This window comes from Suncus etruscus, chromosome 7, assembly GCF_024139225.1.
Source record: "Suncus etruscus isolate mSunEtr1 chromosome 7, mSunEtr1.pri.cur, whole genome shotgun sequence".
Taxonomy (NCBI): Eukaryota; Metazoa; Chordata; class Mammalia; order Eulipotyphla; family Soricidae; genus Suncus; species Suncus etruscus.
In genome coordinates, this window is record NC_064854.1 from 57,917,439 (window position 1) to 57,937,944 (window position 20,506).

Here is a 20,506-nt window from a genome sequence, read left to right on the forward strand (position 1 = left end):
GGGCCGAACCACACCTGTGGCGACCAGGTGAGAGTGGTCTTCTCTGGCTGAGCCTGGGTGGCCCATCAGGGTGACCCTGTCTCCTATGAGAAGCCTGGGCCCTCCTGGACAGCGTCTTTGTCTTCCTTAACCTCTGTCTCAGGGTTAGAAATAAAGGGGCATGGTTGTGAACACCCTGATAGAAAGAAGCAGCACCAGCACCAGAGACAGTTTTATCCTGAGTCTAACCTGTGCTGGAAGGAGGCTGAGTTGAATCCGGGCATCTCTGAGCCCCAAACACCCACTCCAAATGCTGTTCTCTGGCCTTCTCACTCTACATGCATGCCTCTTTCTTGGTTTTTGGTTTTTGGGTCATACCTGATGATGCTCAAGGGCTGAGCATACTCTTGCTCAGGGATCACTTCTGGTGGGTCTGGGGGACCCTGTAGGGATCAAACCCAAGTCAACCATGTGCAAGGCAAGTGCCCCACATGCCACATGCTCTACTAATGCTCCAGTCCCAAAAGTCCCTTTCTTATTTATTTATTTATTTATTTTTTTTTTTGGTTTTTATGGGTCACACCCAGTGGTGTTTCTGGCTCTGCACTCAGAAATCACTCCTGGGGCCGGGCGGTGGCGCTAAAGGTAAGGTGCCTGCCTTGCCTGCGCTAGCCTTGGACAGACCGAGGTTCGATCCTCCGGTGTCCCATATGGTCCCCCAAGCCAGGAGCAACTTCTGAGCACATAGCCAGGAGTAACCCCTGAGCGTTACCGGGTGTGGCCCAAAAACCAAAAAAAAAAAAAAAAAAAAAAAAGAAATCACTCCTGGCAGGCACAAGGGACCATATAGGATGCCAGGATTCGAACCACCATCTGTCCTGGATCAGCTGCTTACAAGGCAAACTCCCTACTTCTGTGCTCTCTGGCCCCCCTTTCTTATTTTTTTTTTTTTTTTTTTTGTTTTTTGGGCCACACCCAGTGACGCTCAGGGGTTACTCCTGGCTATGCGCTCAGAAGTCGCTCCTGGCTTGGGGGACCATATGGGACGCCGGGGGATCGAACCGCGGTCCGTCTCCTAGGCTAGCGCAGGTAAGGCAGGCACCTTACCTCCAGCGCCACCGCCCGGCCCCTCCCCTTTCTTATTTTTCTTCATTTATTTGGGTGCTTGTTTTTTAGACAATACCTGGTGATGGTTAGGGGGTGCCAATGGCTCTTTTCTCAGAAATCACTCCTGTCTGGGCTCAGGGGACCATATGAGGTTCCAGAATCGAACCCGGGACAACTGTATGCAAGGCAAGTGCCCTCCCTGTTGTCTTATCACTTCGGCTCCACATGGTCATCCTTATCCAAGGGTCCGATGAAACTAGAAGTGGAACTATGGTTTCTTTAGGCTTAAAAGAGCTCCCAGGACCCCATGGGCTGGGGTGAGCACTGTGGGGAGATGAAGGCCTGAGTTCTCTCACTCCTCACTTTCCATGTCTCTCTGCTTTGCTGTTCACTTCAACGCATCTGCTCCTAAAGGCCTGCAGAGGGGGGCCTCCAGTCCACCAAGAGACCCTTCAATTGCATCCTGTTTCTAGCCAGCCCTACCCCTGCCCCTCGGATTGTTAGGCTTGTCCTTTTAGGGAAGGGTCAGATGGCAGAGACTCGGACCAACGTTACAGAGTCCACTTCTGTAGGTAGCTGCCAGGAGATGGAGCAGCTGCAAAAATTGCACATGAGTCTCTCAGCTTGTTTCACTGCGTGTCCTAATTCTTCTCTTTTTGTGTGTGGGGTGAAGTGGGGAGGGGATCACACCTGAAGATGTCTCTGTGCTCAGGGATCACTCCTGGCAGGGCTCAGGGGACTCCACCCTATAAGCCTTATAGTATAAGGACTCAACCTTATAGGGTGCTGTGAATCAAAGGCAGGTAGTTTGCATGCAAGGAAAGTACCCTTCACTCTGTTGTTGCTCAGGTTCGAAAATACTAAATGGTTTATTTGTGTATGTAGTTTTGTTTTGTTTGGGGGCCACAAAACAGGAGCAACCTCAGGCAGTGCTTCAGACCTCTAATGGTTTGTTTATTTGTTTGTTTGTTTGTTTTGGCATCACTAGTGACTCTCAGGGGTTACTCTTGGTTCTGCCCTCAGGAATCACTCCTGGCAGGCTTGTGGAACTATATGAGATGCTGGGGATTGAACCTGATGGGTGGGCCTCATGTAAGGCAAATGCCCTCCCTGTTGTCTTATTGCTCGGGTCCCTCAAATGATTTTTTATTATTATTTTATTTACTTGGTTGGTTAGTTTTCTTGTTCACACTCAGCTATGCTGAGGGCTTACTCCTGGCTCTGTGCTCAGGAATTATACCTGATAGACTCAGGGACCCAATGGGATGCCAGGGATGAAACCCAAGTTGACCATGTATAAGGCAAGTGCCCAACTCACTGTATTATCTCTCCAGCCCTGTTATTTTAGTTTGGAGACTACACCTGGCCACACCTGGCTTGTTCCTATCTCTGCACTCAGGAATCACTCCAAGCAAGGCTCGAGGATACAACAGAAGGGACAGAACTGGGGTCTGCCACATGCCAAACCAGCGCCTTATCTCTGTGCTGTCTCTATCTCCTTGTCCCCTATTCCCTTTGTCCCCGCTAACCAAGTTTCAAACATTTGACTCCCCCCCTTCAATTTCCTGGAGTTTGGGAGCTCCCCCCAGGTTGGTGTCTATGGACATGCTTAGCCATGCTTGGAGGGACCGTGCATGCAGTGTTAGGGAGCCAACCTGGCTCAGCCCATGAAGTCCTCCGGGTTCAGCACTGCTTTCTTGGTTGCACCAGCCTCAGCCAATCATCTGCTACTCATCTGTTACTTCTGTTTTTTTGTTTGCTTGTTTGTTTGTTTGGCGTTTTGGCCACACCCGCCCGGCAGTGTTCAGGGGTTACTCCTTGTTCTGAACTCAGAAATTACTCCTGGCAGGCTGGGGGACCAGATGGGATGCGGGATCAAATTCAGGTGGCCATGTGCAAGGCAAACACCCTCCCTGCTGTACTATTGCTCTGTCCCCTCATCTGTTTCTTCCAATTGCAACCTACTAGCACACAGACCTGTGTAATGATCCACTTGCAAGGAGTTGGGGGCTGATATTACGTGGGGGCTCCAAGGACCTTGTCTATCTAAGGCTCTGGGTCCCTCCTTGTGCCCCAGTGATTTTCCAGGCCAAGTGTACGGGGAACTGTGCACCAAGGAGGTGTCTCAGCCTTGTTCACTGCATGCTCTGTACCTGTCTAGGTGGCCCTATCTTCTTTCCTGGCTGCTTGTGGGCTCCTGGGGCTGTGCTTACGGACACTGGAGTCCGGTGGAGGACATCTGCACAGCCAAGCCACGTGACATTCCTGTGAACCCCATGTGCATCTATCGTGCCCCAGAGAAAAAGGCGGTGGAGGACGTGATCCCTGAGCGGCGAGTCCCCGAGGCTACCAACCGTCGTGTCTGGGAGCTGTCCAAAGCCAATTCCCGCTTTGCCACCACTTTCTACCAGCACCTGGCAGACTCCAAAAATGACAATGACAACATCTTCCTGTCACCCCTAAGTATCTCCACGGCCTTCGCCATGACTAAGCTGGGAGCCTGCGACAATACGCTCAAGCAGCTGATGGAGGTATCACCCTGACACCCCTTCCCAAGCTCCTGGCTACAGACTTTCTTCCAGATTCCATAAGCTTAGTCACCCCACACTTTTTTTGGGGAGGGGGTATATTTGAGCCCTAGTGATGTGCAGGGGTTACTCCTGGCTCTCTGCTCAGGGGGGTCACTCTTGACACCCCATGTTCGGGGGACCCTCTACAGTGTTGGGGATCAAATTGACATCTTCCACACATAAATCACCCCTGTGCCATGTCTCCACTTCTTTGCAGGTTTTCAAGTTTGACACCATCTCAGAAAAGACATCAGACCAGATCCACTTTTTCTTTGCCAAACTCAATTGTCGCCTCTACCGGAAGGCTAATAAGTCTTCTGAGCTAGTGGCGGCTAATCGCCTCTTTGGGGACAAGTCCCTGGTCTTCAACGAGACCTACCAGGACATCAGTGAAGTCGTGTATGGAGCCAAGTTGCAGCCTCTGGACTTCAAGGTGAGTTCCCGCCTCCATTCTGCACCCCCAGTTTGTCCTGGGCTATGTTGAGCCAGAGAAGTAAAGTTGGTGGGATCCCAGTGAGCTCCCTATGAAGGCAAGGTGCAGAGAGATGATCTAGGAAGCTGCTGCCTCAGCTCTCACTGGGTCTGTGGTTTAGATTCTGATTTGTTTGAGTGACAGACACAGCTTGGAAAAAGTTGTAAAAATAGTCGTTCTTGGGCCAGAGCGATAGGACAGCAAGACAGCCATTTATTTGCCTGGCACATGGTTGACTTGGTTAGATCCCCAGTATTCCATAGGATCCCCTGAGCACTGTCAGAAGAGATGGCTGAGTGCAGAGTCAGAAAAAACCCCAGAGCACCACTGGGTATGGCCCCAAAACAAAACAAAAAAATAGTAATCCTTTATTTTCCTTTTTTTTTTAATTTATTTTATTTTATTTTTGTAATCCTTTATTTTTTACCCACTAGACTCACCCAAGTAGATAAAAAGACATTCTGAGAGGCTGGAGAAATAGCACAGAAATAGCACAGAGAAATAGGAAACTTGCCTTGCAAGTGGCTGATCTGAGTTTGATTCTCGGTATCCTGCATGGTATCCTGAATACCTCTAGAAGCGTGCCAGCATGGCCCCCCAAAAATTAATAACTAAAAGGAAAAACAACAGCACCAACACCAAAAAGGGCTGAAGTTGCACCCAGCTGACTCAGGACGGACTTGGGTTTGATCTCTGTTATCCCATATGGTCTCCTGAGCCTGCCAGGAGTGATTTCTGAGCATAGAGTCAGGATCAACCCTGGGGCAACCAAAAGCAAACAAACAAAATAAATGAATAAATAAAGAAATTCTGGGTGCCCGAGAAGTAGTACAGTGAGTAAGGTGCTTGTTTTGCATGTGGCTGACCTGGATTTGATCCTGGGATCCCAGAGGGGGTCAATGAGCATTACCAGGAAAGATTCCTGAGCCCAGAGCCATGCATAAGCCCTGAATACTGCCAGGTATGGCCTGAAAAACAAAAACATAAATAAATAAACCCCTGGGGATGGAGCTGCTGGCTCCTAGTGCAGGTGGCAGATCTGCTCCCCATTTGTTCTCCCCAGGAAAATGCTGAGCAGGCCCGGCAGGTCATCAACAGCTGGATCTCCAACAAGACAGAAGGTCGTATCACGAATGTTATCCCCCCTGACGCAATCAATGAGCTTACGGTCCTGGTGCTAGTCAACACCATTTACTTTAAGGTACTGCCCAAGAGGGCCAGTCCATGGTGGGCAGCTTGTAATAAAGAGTGGCGGTGGTGTGAGGGCAGAGAAGGGGCCACTGTGACAATGAGTGTGGGGAATGGTCATTCTGGACAAGAACTGGTTGCTGATGGGGCCGAAGCGGTGGCGCTAGAGGTGAGGCATCTGCCTTGTAAGCGCTAGCCTAGGATGGACGTGGTTCAATTCTCCCAATCCAGGGACAATTTCTGAGTGCATAGACAGGAGCAACCCCTGAGCGTCAATGGGTGTGGCCCCCAAACAAAAACAAAACAAAAAAGAACTGGGTGCTGAAAGGAGAAAAATGATAATGCAGGATACCTTCAATAATCAGATTGCAAACCACAGTTTGCAAAAGAGAGAGAGAAAGAGAGAGGGAAAGAGAGAAAGAGAAATGTCTGGCCCAGAGGCAGAGGCAGGTAGGGGAAAGGGCGGCGTATGGGAGGGAAACTAGGGACAATGGTGGCAGCAAATATGCACTGAAGGCTGTTGGACATCGTATGACTGAAACTCAATCACAAACAACTTTGTAACTGTATATCATGGTGATTCAATTAAATAGTTTGTTTGTTCATTTATTTATTTATTTATTTATTTATTTATTTATTTTTTTTTTTTTTGGTTTTTGGGTCCACCCGGCAGTGCTCAGGGGTTATTCCTGGCTCCATGCTCAGAAATTGCTCCTGGCAGGCACAGGGGACCTTATGGGACGCCGGGATTCGAACCGATGACCTTCTGCATGAAAGGCAAATGCCTTACCTCCATGCTATCTCTCCGGCCCCTAGTTTATTTATTAAAACAAACAATCAAAAGGAAAAAAAACCCCAAATCCAAGAGGGACCTGGAGGGTCTGAGGATCACTACTTGCCCCAGCCTCAGCTCATTCTCTTTTATGCCATTGGGCTTCTATCTGGAGATGCCTGCATGAGAAATGGCTTATACAGATTCCCAGTAGCCACATCTTGAGGACCTAAAAAGTGTGGCTACCGATGCAGGGCTGAGACCCATAAGTAGTTCAAATGCCCCAGTCCAAAGCTTCTGAACCTCCCAGTATGAGGTTCAGCAGAAGCCTGAAGAGTTGATTCCTCGGCCCGGAGAGATAGCACAGCGGTGTTTGCCTTGCAAGCAGCCGATCCAGGACCAAAGGTGGTTGGTTCGAATCCCGGTGTCCCATATGGTCCCCCGTGCCTGCCAGGAGCTATTTCTGAGCAGACAGCCAGGAGTAACCCCTGAGCACCGCCGGGTGCTCAAAAAAAAAAAAAAAAAAAAAGTTGATTCCTCAAGTGGCCTTGTCTAGAGTCAATAGTTCTAGGCGGGCTGGAGTGATAAGACAGCAGGGAGGGCACCTGCATGCAATAAGCCAGGTTTGATCCTTGGCATCCCACACGGTCCCCTAAGCACTGCTAGGCATGATCCCTGAACACAGAACCTGCAGTCAGCCCTGTGCATCGCTGAGTGCAACCCAAAAACAAACCAAAAAGGGAAAGAAAGTGGGGCCGGAGCAGTGGCAAATGCCATGAGGCATCTGACTTGCACGCACTAGCCTAGGACGGACCACGGTTCATCCCCAGCATCCCCATGGTCCCCCAAGCCAGGAGCGATTTCTGAGAGCATAGCCAGGAGTAACCCCTGAGCGTCACGGGGTGTGGCCCCAAAACCCAAAATCCCCCCAAAAAAGGAAAGAAAGTGTGAGGGTCAGTCCCAGCTGGCATCTTGTTGCAGGGCCTGTGGAAGTCCAAGTTTAGCCCCGAGAACACGCGGCAGGAGCAGTTCTACAGGGCTGACCACCAGACTTGCCTCGCCTCCATGATGTACCAGGAAGGCAAGTTTCGCTACCGGCGCGTGGCCGAGGGCACCCAGGTGCTGGAGTTACCATTCAAGGGTGACGACATCACCATGGTGCTCGTCCTGCCCAAGCCGGAGAAGGGCCTGGACAAGGTGGAGCGTGAGCTGAGCCCGGAGCTGCTGCAGGAGTGGCTGGACGAGATGGCTGAGAGCCTGCTGGCCGTGCATGTGCCCCGTTTCCGCATCGAGGACAGCTTTAGCCTCAAGGAGCATCTGCAGGACATGGGGCTGGTGGACCTCTTCAGCCCTGAGAGCTCCAGGCTGCCCGGTGAGTGTGGGGTGCTGCTGCCCTATGAGCAAAGGGAAAGGCTTGGGGGAGAAGAATCAGAGAGACATTACAGCGGGGAGGGCATTTGTCTGCCTGCACTCCAGCATCCGTAGGGTCCTCAGAGCCTTCCAGGAGCGAGTCTTGAGCATATAGCCAGGAGTAAACCCTGAGCATCACCAGATGGGCCCCAAAACAAAAAATAAGTAAGGGGCTGGAATGCATAATAGTTTGGGCATTTGCCTCGCATGTGGCAAGCCCGGGTTCTATCCCCAGCACTCCATGTGGTCCCTGGACCCTGCCAGGAGTAATCTCTGAATGCAGAGCCAGGAGTAATCTCTGAATGCAGAGCCAGGAGTAAGCCCTAAGCACAGTCAGGTTTGAGCCTCCCTTAAAAAAAATAAGGAGACTGATCGATAGTCCAGGGGTAAGGTGCTTGCCTTGGATTTGATCCCCAGCATTTTACAGGCTCCCTGGAACCCTGCCTGGAGTGATTCCTGAGCAGACCAGGGGAAATCATAGGTCAAATCAAAATAAATAAAAATATTTTCATCACAATATCTTATTTACTTATTATTTTATTTATTTATTTATTTTTCATTTTGGAGTCACACCCAACAGCACTCAGGAGTTACTCCTGGCTCTGCACTCAGAAATCACTCTTGGCAGGCATATGGGAGACCATATGGGATGCCGGAATTCGAAACAGTTTGTCCTGGTTTGGCTGCATGCAAGGCAAACACCCAACTGCTGTGCGAACTCTTCAGCCCTACTTACTATTATTATTATTTTTTGTTTTTGTTTTTGTTTTTTTGGGTCACACCCAGCAGCGCTCAGAGATTACTCTTGGCTCTGTGCTCAGAAATCGCCCCTGGCAGACTCGGAGTATCAATGGGATATGGGATTAATTTGAACCACCGTCCTTCTCCACTCCGGCCCCACCTACTTACTATTATTATTATTTTGTTTTGTTTTTGGGCCATACCTGGCAGTACTTAGGGGTTACTCCTGGCTGTCTGCTCAGAAATAGCTCCTGGCAGGCACGGAGGACCATTTGGGACACCGGGATTCAAACCAACCACCTTTGGTCCTGGATCGGCTGCTTGCAAGGCAAACACCGCTGTGCTATCTCTCTATTATTATTATTATTATTTTTTTTTTTGCTTTCTTTTGGCCACACCCAGTGATGCTCAGGGGTTACTCCTGGCTATGTGCTCAGAAATTGATCATGGCTGGGGGAACATGCTGGGGGAACATATGGGATACCGGGGGATCGAACCAGTCTGTCCTAGGCTAGTGTGTGCAAGGCAATTGCCCTATCGATTGTGCCACCGCTCCAGCCCCCCTACTTATTATTATTGTTGTTGTTGTCATTATTATTATTATTATTATTATTATTATTAAAGCTTATTTCTGTGCTAGGGACTGAACCAGGTAGGGCCTCAAGCCAGGTAAGCTCTTCCACTGAATTATCCTAAAATAGGGCGTTATCCTAAAAAACAAAGAGAGGCTGGAGAGGCAGTACAGCGGGTAGGACACTTGCCTTGCACGCAGCTGACTCAGGTTCCATCCAGGGCAGCCATGTTTTCCCAGCACAAACAGGAGTGATTCCTGTATGCAGAGGCAGGAGTAAGTCCAGAGCATTGCTAGGTGTGACACAAAATAATCAAAAAACAAAGTGGGGGGTTGAGGGACCAAAACAATAGCACTGTGTTTAGGGCATTGCCTTTCACAAAGTCAACCTGAGGTTGTTATTTGTTTTGTTTTTTGGCCACACCGGTGACATGCAGGGCTCAGAAATCGCTCCTGGCTTGGGGACTACCATATGGGATGCTGGGGATTGAACCACGGTCAGTCCTAGGCTAGTGCAAGCAAGGCAGACGCCTTACGGCTTGCACCACCACTCGGTCCCCCAACCTGAGTTTGATCCCCGGCATTCCTTTTGGTCCCCTGAGCCTGCCAGGAACAATTTCTGAGTGTAGAGCCATGAATAACTCTGAGCGCTGCTGGGTGTGGTCCCAAAACAAACATGTGTTGTGGACTGAGAGTACAGGGCTAAGGCTTTTGTCTTGTTCACCGTCAACCTTGGCTTACACCGGGTATTGTCTATGGTTCCCTTGTATACCGTTAGGAGTGATCCCTGAGCACCGCCAGGGGTGGTGCAAAAACTAAACACAATTTTGGGGTGAATATGGGCTGAAGTGCTTGCTTTCCTCACAGAGCCCTCTCTGGCTGTTTAGGTATTGTTGCAGGGGGCCGCAGTGACCTCTATGTGACTGACGCATACCACAAGGCATTTCTTGAGGTAAGGGGACCCTCCCCCTTTGCTCCTACTCCTTTTAAGTACTTTTCCATTCTGAGGCTCTAAATCAGGGGTCTCCAAACTATGGCCCATGGGCCGCATGCGGCCCGCCGAGGACATTTATCTGGCTCACTGGTTGTTTTGCCACAGCTGCCTGTCCTGCTTAGCGTCCAACTCATCCCAAGCCTACATTACTCATGTGTGGGATATTCCCTTAACTCTCCAATTCCCCTCCTTCTGTCTCTCAACTCCTCCTTTTAGTCTTAGGCAGGCATCTCAAACCACGCCCACCAAAAGCAGGTCCATATTTTCCATTGAAATACTGGTAAGTTTGTTGATTTAACTTTACTTGTTCTTCATTTTAAATATCGTATTTATTTATTTCTATTTTTGTTTTTTTCTTTTTACTTCGAAATAAGATTTATGCAGTGTGCATCAAAATTTGTTCATGTTTTTTTTTTTAAATTATAATCTATCCCTCCAATCCTCTGAGGGACAGTGAACTGGCACCCTGTTTATTTTTATTTATTTATTTTTTGGTTTTTGGGTCACACCCGGCGGTGCTCAGGGGTTACTCCTGGCTGTCTGCTCAGAAATAGCTCCTGGCAGACACGAGGGACCATATGGGACACCGGGATTCGAACCAACCACCTTTGGTCCTGGATCGGCTGCTTGCAAGGCAAACACTGCTGTGCTATCTCTCCGGGCCCTATTTTTTTTTTAAACTTTATTGATTGGTTGGCACTCAGGGGTTACTCCTGGCTCTGCCCTCAGAAACTGCCCCTGGCAGACTGTGTACCCACATGGGAGTCGAAACAGATCTCTCCTGGGTCAGCCACATGCAAGGGAAACGCCCTACTGCTGTGCTATCTCTTCAGCCCCTGGCACCCTGTTTAAAAAAGTTTAAGGAGGGGCTGGAGAGATAGCATGGAGGTAAGGCATTTGCCTTTCATGCACGAGGTCATCAGTTCGAATCCCAGCATCCCATATGGTCCCCCGTGCCTGCCAGGGGCAATTTCTGAGCATGAAGCCAGGAGTAACCCCTGAGCACTGCCGGGTGTGACCCAAAAACTACAAAAAAAAAAAAAAAAAAAAAAAAAAAAAAAAAAAAAAGTTTAAGGACCCCTGGTCTAGATGATTCTTTGCCTCCAGATTACAGCTGTGATTTTGGGATTCCTGCGTCGTTAGTATGGCCAGTAAAGGTGTGACCTTCAGGATACAAGTGAAAGATAAGGGTGTGTCCAGTGTCCCTTAAACTATGCTCTGTTGCCCCAACATCCACAGGGATCTGCCAAGATAGTTCCCCTTGGAATCTACTTATTCTGGGGCCAGAATGATAGCACAGCAGGGAACAACCAGGTGTTGAACCGGGTTCAATTCCCTGCATCCCATAGGATCCCTGAGCACCATCAGGAGTGATTACTGAGTGCAGAGCCAGGAGCAAGCCCTGAGCACTGTCAGATGTAGCCCAGAAACTAAATGAACAACCGTATGTAGGATGGAGAGATGGTACAGAAAGTGGGATGCTTCCCTTGCACACGGCCAATCCTGGATTCAGTCCCTGTGACTGCCTGAAACCTACTTGGAATGATTCCCCTGAGTGCAGAGCCAGGAATAAGCCCCAAGCACCGCTGGATGTGGCTCAACAATTACTTTAAAAAAAAAAAAAAAAAAAGGGCCCGGAGAGATAGCACAGCGGTGTTTGCCTTGCAAGCAGCCGATCCAGGACCAAAGGTGGTTGGTTCAAATCCCGGTGTCCCATATGGTCCCCCGTGCCTGCCAGGAGCTATTTCTGAGCAGATAGCCAGGAGTAACCCCTGAGCACTGCCGGGTGTGGCCCAAAAAACCAAAAAAAAAAAAAAAAAAAAAAAGACTCAGCAGTCAGGCTGGGTGGAAATAACTGTCCTGCTATATCCCAGAGTGGGATTCTGGATGCTCCCAGCCCAACTCCAAGGCATGTCCACCTACCAAATTAGGGCACTGCAGAAACTGCTGTGTCCATGGGTACTGTCCTTGAACATGAGGGAGCGCACGGTAGTGGCTGGCAGCAGCATTGATCCCTCTTTCCTGCAGGTAAACGAGGAAGGCAGCGAAGCTGCAGCGAGCACTGTGATCAGCATTGCTGGCCGCTCCCTGAACCCCACCAGGGTGACCTTCAAGGCCAACAGGCCCTTCCTGGTTTTTATCAGGGAGGTTGCCCTGAACACCATCGTCTTCATGGGCAGGGTCGCCAACCCTTGTGTCAGCTGATGTGATGTTCCCTTCTCTGATATGGGTGTGTGAGTGGACTTGACAATAAACAACTGTGTCTGACTCCCAGGTGTGTGTGGACTCGGGAAAGGAAGGCCAGGAAAGGGGAGTTTTCAGATACTACCAGGTATTTGGAAAAATGAGGCTTTCAGGATTTTTTTTTTGTCTTTTACCTGCCTGTGTATGTGTCTGAGAGTGAAGAAAGCAGAGGTTAGTTCCATCTTGCAAGATGGGGTCAGGGAGTTGGAGCGATAGCACAGTGGGAAGGGCATTTGCCTTGCACTTGGCCAACTCGAGTTCAATCCCCAACACCCCATAGCATCCTCTGAGCATCGCCAGTGAGTGCAGAGCCAGAAGTATCCTCTGAGTGTGTTGATGTGGCCCTCAAAACAAAAGAAAAAGATAACAGGAGGAGAGGTTTCTTGGGATCGGGGCACAGGTTTTGTATGTAGGAGCTTCAGGTGCCATCTCTGTCACTGCATGTACCCCAAGCACATCAACAGTAAAGACAAGACTCCAACCTGAGTATTAAACCATTTATTCTCAAACCACTCACATGCATAATGTTCTTTTACACAGTGTTAAAATAAAGAGGAGAATGTAAATTTTTTATACAAACAAGAATTTCAAGTATACATTAATAGACCTTTCAGGTGACTAACCGAGTTGCTAAGGTTTCATTCACATTGTTCTTAAAGCTGTTCAACGAGGAAGCTTTTGCTCAAACTGTCTTAAATATGTTTCTATAAGCCCATTATCTTTGCTCTTTCTCCAGGTACCCCAACCTGTCTCTGCCCACCCCCTGTCCTCCCCCCGCCCCCGCAGGATAGGGCTCCTGGGCTTTAGGAGACATGCAAACCCCCGCACCCCCAAACTATTGGCTTGTCATCAGGGGAAGGACAGACCCACAGGGTGAGAGAGACCCAGAAAACTGTGAAATGAAGGGAGAGTGTGAAGCCCATACTCAGAAACAGGGGACACGCTGGGTTTCTCTCAGAACCTCTGTGGTCTCACCTGTCCTGCAAGAGCATCTTGGCTGGCCGCCATCAAAAAACCTAGAAGCTTCTGACAATTTGGTAGTGGTGAAAGAGAACTGAATTCTGGATATTTTCTCCTCCCTGGAGTGAAACTTCCCCAGGCCAGGCCAGTACCTTTCACATTGGTTCCTGGGGTCAGTCCACGTTCTGTTCACTTTAGGCAGGGGTCAGCGGCTTTGTTCTCTTTGTTTTCATAAGGAATTTGGTTCATTTCACAGGCTCTAGCAAGAATTCTCCCTCCTCAACTCTCTTCCTAACCTAGCCCTGAAGCTAGGAACAGCCACTCTCCTTAGGAATTAAAGTGCATTTTTTTTCTTTTTCTTTTTTTCAGTAAAAGGGGTTTGGGGGTGTGGGGTTTACACTTAAGTGATGATTCAAAGAGGTGGGGTGAGGGAGAGAAAAATCCTATTCCTCTATATATAGGTATTTATAATTAAGGTCATATTAAAAAGATACTCTCTGGATATCAAATGCACAGACCCAAGCCCCAGTCTGACAATGGATTTAGATGAAAATCACAAACCTTGGGGCTGGAGACCTAGGGCAGCAGGTAGGGCACTTGCCTTGCATGCGGACAACCTGGGTTCCAACCTGGTATTCCACATGGTCCCCCCCAAGCATCACCAGGAGTAAGTCCTGAGTGCAGAGCCAAGGAGTAACCCCTGGACATCGCCAGGTGTGGTCCAAAAACCAAGAAAACAAAACACACAAATGAAAAACACAAACCTCCAACAGAAGCTGAGAAAGGGATAAAGAAAAAAAAAACAAAACTTGTAGGTTCTGGTCATTAAAACTCATTCCTTTCGGGGCCGGAGAGGTGGCGCTAGAGGTAAGGTGTCTGCCTTGCAAGCGCTAGTGTAGGACAGACCAAGGTTCAATTCCCAGTGTCCCATATGGTCCCCCCAAGCCAGGAGCAATTTCTGAGCGCATAGCCAGAAGTAACCCCTGAGCATCAAAACAGGTGTGGCCCAAAAACCAAAAAACAAAACAGAACAAAACAAAAAACTCATTCCTTTCAAGGATAACAATGCTTCAGAAAGTGATTGTCTATTTTTACTAAGAAACGCTCGGTAAGAGGAGGCATTGATGCTAGGAATGGGAGAGGAGGCATTGATGCTAGGAATGGGAGATTAGCAGTGGGAAGTGAAGTCTCCCCCAAATCTCTCTCTCTTTCTCCTGGTTTTCCTTTTCAATGCTTGCTTTCTTGAGGGGAGGGTGTTGGGGGGAACATACAAATCCCAGCGTTTTCCAAAGAGAAGAAAAATGCTACATTATCAGCTGTACAAAGTAATGAGAAAGGAAGGGAACCTGGTGTGGCCAGTCCAGTGTGATCTCTTTCTCACATGGCCAGTGGGAAAGCATGGGGTGGGAGGAGCCAGGGCCAGGTTGAAGGGGGACAGCTGCCCCTCACCATGTAAGCACCATAGAGGACAGCTGGATGAACTGTTTTCAGACGATCTTGTACTGACTCCCCATACACCAGCCCAGCATGCTCCATACCTGCTGCTCCTAAGAAAATTCTTCCCTCACTGCTGTGGGTGGGAAAAGAGGAAGCCGTTAAGTTCCTGACAACCTCACCTCCAAAGTCCTGCAGGAAAACAGGGTAGGAGAGGCCTGCTTCTTCCACTCTGCACTCTGTGAAAGTGGTGAGGTGGCAGAGGGAGGGCGAGACTGGCACCTGAGTAGTCAAAATGGTGTATCCATAGGCCAGTCTCGTGGGAAGGAGGCAGAAAGACCTCCCAGTGCTAAGAACTGGGAGAAGGGGGCTGGGTCGAGACTGGGTGGAGGAGATATCTCTGCCCACTTTCCCCCCTCCCTGTGCCCCCTTCAGTTCCAGTGTGGTATGAGCTGCTTAAAGTCCAATGTTTCACAGTACAGTCAAAAGTTTTCACGTCCCAACGGCTTTTGCTTTCCCATTCCTCCAGCTGTCAGGAAGCCCCCCGAACACAAAGCATCAGAGGCATTTTCCACCAATGGGCACTAGAGTGAGCTTACAAAGCGAAGCCAGGTCTGGGGGCTGGTTTGGGTACAAATGTCAGCCCAGTGCCAATCAGGTTCTCTTGCTAATCAATCTTTTATTCCATCTATTATTTTTTGTTTGTTTGGTGTTTTTCCTCTGCTTTCTCACACAAACCAGCTATCTGCAATGCAAACAATCAATTTTTTGCAGGCCATATCTATATAAATTGAAGATTCCTACAATGATTAGGATGATCTCAGAAGAGAGATGGCTGCTACACCTGCTCTTAAGCACACATATCTTTCCTGAAGTAGAATTTATGTGGCAGCTCATTTAGTCTCGAACAGTGCCTGGAGATCAAACCCAGATCTGGGTGCAAAGCATGTGTGCACTGCTTCCCTTGCTGCCAGCTGCCTGATCCCAGTTCTCCTTATTTTTCTTTTTTAATTGGGTCATACTCAGCAATGCTCAGGGCTTACTCTTGCCTCTGCACACAGCAATCACTGCTGGCAGTGCTCAAAAGACCATCTGGAGTACAAAGGATTGAACCTGGGTCAGCCCTGTATAAGGACAGCACCCTCCCAGCCTCAGCATTTCCCACTTTTTCCAGGTGAACAGTCAACCCTTCCTTCCCCATTACCACCCATGAGGGTCTCACAGGAAGGGCTGCTACCATGTGAGGTGGGAATCCAGAGATCCAAAGATTTACAGCCAAAGAGATCCAGAGAGCCAAAGATTCATAGCCTCACTTGGAAATGTCTTAGGTTTAGATACTCTGGACAAAGATGTTAAAATGGTCCTTTTAAATTTCATAGAAAATTCAGAAATAGGGGCCAGACTGATAGCACAGTGGATAGGGCATTTGCCTTGTACACAGCCAATCTGGAACTGACCAAGGTTCAATCCTTGACATCCCATATAGTCCTCCGAGCCTGCCAGGAGCTATTTCTGAGAGCAGAGCCAGGAGTAACCCCTCAGTGCTGCCAGGTGTTTCCCCCACACACACACACACACAAAAGAAAATTTAGAAATACACAAGCTCAAGGCATACTTCTCCTGGCTCTACACTCAGGGATTCCTCCTGGTGGTACTGGGGGTGGAGAGACCTTATGGGATGCCAGGGATTGAACCCAGGTCAGCCGAGAGCAAGGCAAGCATCCTCCCAGCTCTACCTCTGACCCAATACTTAAGCTTTGGCTCGTGTCTTTCATCACAAAGAAACTAGAACAAATGAAAGTTACCATCCACTGAGCACAGGGAGTGTAGTCTGAGAGGCAAAGAATCTTACACAGTGGCTCAGCCCAGGAAGGACCCTGCTTTTTCTCTGCTATCAATCCTGCCTGCCAGGATTCAGAAGAGAAAAGATCCAAACAGCTGATATTAGGCTTTCAGTAAATTCAGGTGATCTAGTCTCAACTGGCAATGGAGAAACTAGATATGAAAAGGCAATGAGGACGCTACTGCTCTCAGTGATTGTTCCTAGCAGGTCTCGGGGGACCATATAGGATGCCAGGGATTGAACCCATGTTGCTGTGTGCAATGCCAATGCCACTCCCCACTGTCCTATTGCTCCAGTCAGGAAATGAGGAGGACCCTAAAGACCAGCCTTTGAACTCTGGTTTGCTATGAGGACTTGGTCATTCGGTACAGAGAGGCTGAGTGGTAGCTGCTTTCTGCAAAATTGCTCTCATGACAAACAGGGTTCCATCGTTGACAAACAAGGAATGGGATGACAAGGACAGAGACAGGGAGAGTGAGCAAAGCCCACTGTAGAGTCCTACATGGCTGTGTCTGCCATTAGAACTGGCCAAGGAGCTTGTCAAGCCCAAGCTGCAAAGTGAACCCATGATATGACACTGTCAGGCTGCATGGGACCCTGGGACTGCTAACATGTGGCTAAGAGTGAGAATGAACAAGGTTGGAAAAACTCCAAGTCAGTTGAACAGAGCCAAGAGGCCAAGGGAGGCCCCATGCTCTTTTCCCCAATTCCAAGGTGTACCTTGCCTCAGGGAAATGTCTCATCTTTTGGTTTGTCATTATTTTTGTTTTGTTTTGTTTTGTTTTGTTTTGAGCCACACCCATTTGACACTCAGGGATTACTCCTGTCTATGCACTCAGAAATCACTCCTAGCTTGGAGGGACTATATGGGACACCGGGCGATCAAACTGCAGTTTGTCCAAGGCTAGCGCTTGCAAGGCAGATGCCTTACCTCTAGTGCTACCGCTCTGGCCCTGGTTTGTCATTATTTTTGGTGGGGGCCACACTCAGCTCTATGCTTGGGGGACAATGCGGTGTTGAAGACTGACCTGGAACCACATGCAAGGCAGTCAACTGCCTTACAACCCCTGTTCACTCCAGCAAACCTAGGCTTCTCATTTAAGGAAGTCATAAAGACTTCCTTAGCCATATGACCTATGACCTATGTTGATGACCTATGTCATCAACAGCAAAATGACCAATCTGGGTAAGGGTCTCCCTTAAATGTATGTCATAGAGCAAGACAGCTAAGGGCAGGTGGAGGGTTCAGATTCTGGGCACAAACAAAACCAAAGCAAGAGGGCAAAGCTTTCTAAGCAGGAGTGAATTCCTGAGTCGAGGCTGAAAACTGGCAGACAGGATGGGAGGACAGAGTGAGTGTTGGGGGAAAATGATCTCCAGGGTCTGCTTTGTTCAAGCAACAGGATTCAGCGTGTAGCGGGATAGAGATTTGTAAACCGTGGTCATCACTGAGAACTGTTCATTCCAGCTGAAATTTCACATTATCTGGTACTCATTTCCCTGTCCAGGCCCCAAGACAGAGTAACAGCAGATCCCTAAGACATAGGCCAGCTCCATCCTCTCCTCTCCTCTCCTCACTAATTAGAGGCAACAATTAGCTAGTGCCTGAGGATGAGAAGCTGGCCTGGCTCATGGTCCTTCCTCGGAGGTGACAAAGGCTTATGAGGTGGCAGCCTGGCATGGCTTAGTGAATATGGCCCCATTAGCAAGTCAGCTAGGTTTTGGGAGGAGGTGGTTTGCCTAGCACAATGTGACTGCTGGGACAGAATTTCCTGAGGCCTTACTACATTTGTTCCCACTGTCACCCAGCAAGGTGGCCTGTGCTAATGCCATCAGCATTCACCACAGAAATAGCTCCATCTTGGGTCACTAAAAGCCAAACAGGTCATCCCCAAAGCCACGTCATAATACTGACAGAAAAATCACCTGAACGATGACAGGGTTCATGCTCTAGCCCTCAACCCCCTCCAAAAAAGGAAATTTCCAATGGCAACAGAAATGAGAATGAATGCAGGATTCAAATACGTTCACATTACAAGGATTTGGGGGCATCTCTCCAAAGGGGAAAGGACAGTGGAGAAGACACCTGGATTCCAGCCCTGCCCTCCCAGAGGGCTCCCCTCAGCACAGAAGCCCTGAGCCCAGCCAGAAGTGGCCCCTTCAACACCAGCCCAAAAAAAAAAAAAAATTTAAGAAGAGACTATACTTCCTCTAGCAACATCTCCAGTGGAAGTTAGAGGATTAAAGTCATAACCCAGACCCACTGGCACGGTGACATCTCTGCTCTGGGACCGGCTTTCTCCTGGGCTTGCTACACCAAGTTAGACTCAGTCTTGAAATAAGTGCTTCGAGGTAGAGGTACTGAAGCGAGTAAGGGAGACTCGGGGGTTGGCTACAGTGGGGACAGACTGGGGTAACCCAGGAGGAAAGGGAGACTGTTGGAATCTGCTCAGTCTTTAGTGGGAGGTAGAATATCCTATGTTGACCATCTATCTTGACCATACACCCTTTTCTCACACACAGTCACACACACACAGATACATAGCTGGCAGCTCAACATCATTGTAGCCTTGTAGCAGTGACAGCGCATATCCATCTCCTAAATTTTTCTTCACCCCCCTCATTTCTCTTGGGCACATGCAAGCTCAGTTTGTTATTCCAAGGCCCCTCTATCCTTCCACCAGGTTTCTAAAAATTTTATGACACCTACTTCTTTGTCTCTGAAGAACAGCTGGACTAAGTGAGTGCAAAATGTCCTAACATCTTTAAATAGAAAGTGCAAGGAATTGGTTTTCTTTGTCAAAATACAAATAAAGCCACAAAAAATGCTTCTAGCCTTCTGGGTCAAGACTTTGATTTTTAGAATCCACAAAACAGACAACAAAATGCTTCTATGCTACCAAAGGTATATATAGTGGGCAAGTAAATATATAAAAAAAAACATACATTTACAAAAAATTATACTGAATCTAGGGGCCGAAGAGAATGCATGGAGGTAAGGCGTTTGCCTTTCATGCAGGTCATTGGTTCGAATCCCGGCATCCCATATGGTCCCCCCAGCCTGCCAGGAGTGATTTCTGAGCATGGAGCCAGGGGTAACCCCTGAGCACTGCTGGGTGTGACCCAAAAACCAAAAAAAAAAAAAAAAAGACAAAAAATATACTGAATCTAATTTCACATAAATGGTGTTTTGTGTGTGTGTGTGTGTGTGTGTGAGTGTATGATCTTAAGCAGTCCATTATGTGTTCATATAGAACTACATGATATCCGTGTCCTTTTTATTAGGCCAGTTTTCCCCCAAAAAGACAGGCCCATATTCCAAAATGTGTCAGTCTGTGATTGGCATTTGTCAATACACTGGAAATATCGATTCCAACTTCTTTTGCTATTGGCCTGCTAGCAGTCATTCCAGAGATAGATTCTGTCTCAGCATCTGGGGTTCTCAAGATAAAACCCATTTTCATTGGGTTCTTGGCTTTGGCAGTTCTTTTTTTTTGGGGGGGGAGTGGGGGGATCACATCTGGCACTGCTCAGGGTTTATTCCTGGCTCTGTACTCAGAACTAACTCCTGGCAAGCTCGGGAATCATATGGGATGCTGGGGTCCATCCTGTGTTGGCCGCGTGCAAGGCAAATGCCTTACTGCTGTGTATTGGCTCTGGCAGTTCTGGAAGAACCACAATTGCTTGGTTCTGGTTACTTTAGAGAAAACTGGGTGATTCCCTTCCCTAAACATCAGCCAAACGATGGAGCTAAACAGAAATTCCAGCCTAAAATTTTATCTCCCTGGAGCTGTGACTTAACCTGAAATGATTGAAGACTTGGGTTGCAAAAAGAAAGAATATAGACTTTGGTCAGTCTCAGGGTTTGCTTTCTCTTGGCCTCATTGCTTGCCATTCAAGGCCAAAGAACCAAGTGTTTGTGTAGAAATTGGGTAATTGGGTGTGTGTGTGCACACCAGCAATGCTCAGGGGTTACTCCTGGCTCTGTGTTTAGGAGTCACTCTTAGTGCTCAGAGATGCTGGTCACCTACTTGCAAGACAAATGCCTTACTCACTGCTCTCTCTCTTCATCCCATTCATTGGGTGATTTTTTTTTTTTAATATGGAACGCTTCACGAATTTGCGTGTCATCCTTGCACAGGGGCCATGCTAATCTTCTCTGTATCGTTCCAATTTTAGTAGATGTGCTGCCAAAGCGAGCATTTTTTTTTTTGGTTACTT

At 48.4% G+C, this 20,506-nt stretch overlaps 1 protein-coding gene and 1 non-coding gene across 2 annotated transcripts in view; one reads left to right on the top strand and one right to left on the bottom strand.

The window, feature by feature from the left end:
• The window catches only part of SERPINC1 (serpin family C member 1), a 12,293-nt gene extending 221 nt beyond the window's left edge, over positions 1-12,072 (top strand). The window contains exons 1-7 of the mRNA XM_049776517.1: positions 1-27; positions 3,248-3,617; positions 3,874-4,089; positions 5,192-5,329; positions 7,070-7,460; positions 9,698-9,762; positions 11,833-12,072. The exon at positions 1-27 is cut by the window's left edge and continues 221 nt beyond it. Of these exons, the coding sequence (XP_049632474.1) occupies positions 1-27; positions 3,248-3,617; positions 3,874-4,089; positions 5,192-5,329; positions 7,070-7,460; positions 9,698-9,762; positions 11,833-12,009 (1,384 nt within the window). The 3' untranslated portion in view covers positions 12,010-12,072. The remainder of the gene's footprint in view (positions 28-3,247; positions 3,618-3,873; positions 4,090-5,191; positions 5,330-7,069; positions 7,461-9,697; positions 9,763-11,832) is intronic.
• Positions 12,073-20,381: 8,309 nt separating this feature from the next.
• On the bottom strand, positions 20,382-20,488 carry LOC126015176 (U6 spliceosomal RNA). The gene has a single exon (XR_007498067.1). It is a non-coding gene; the product is annotated as a U6 spliceosomal RNA (small nuclear RNA).
• Between the last annotated feature and the right edge of the window lie 18 nt (positions 20,489-20,506).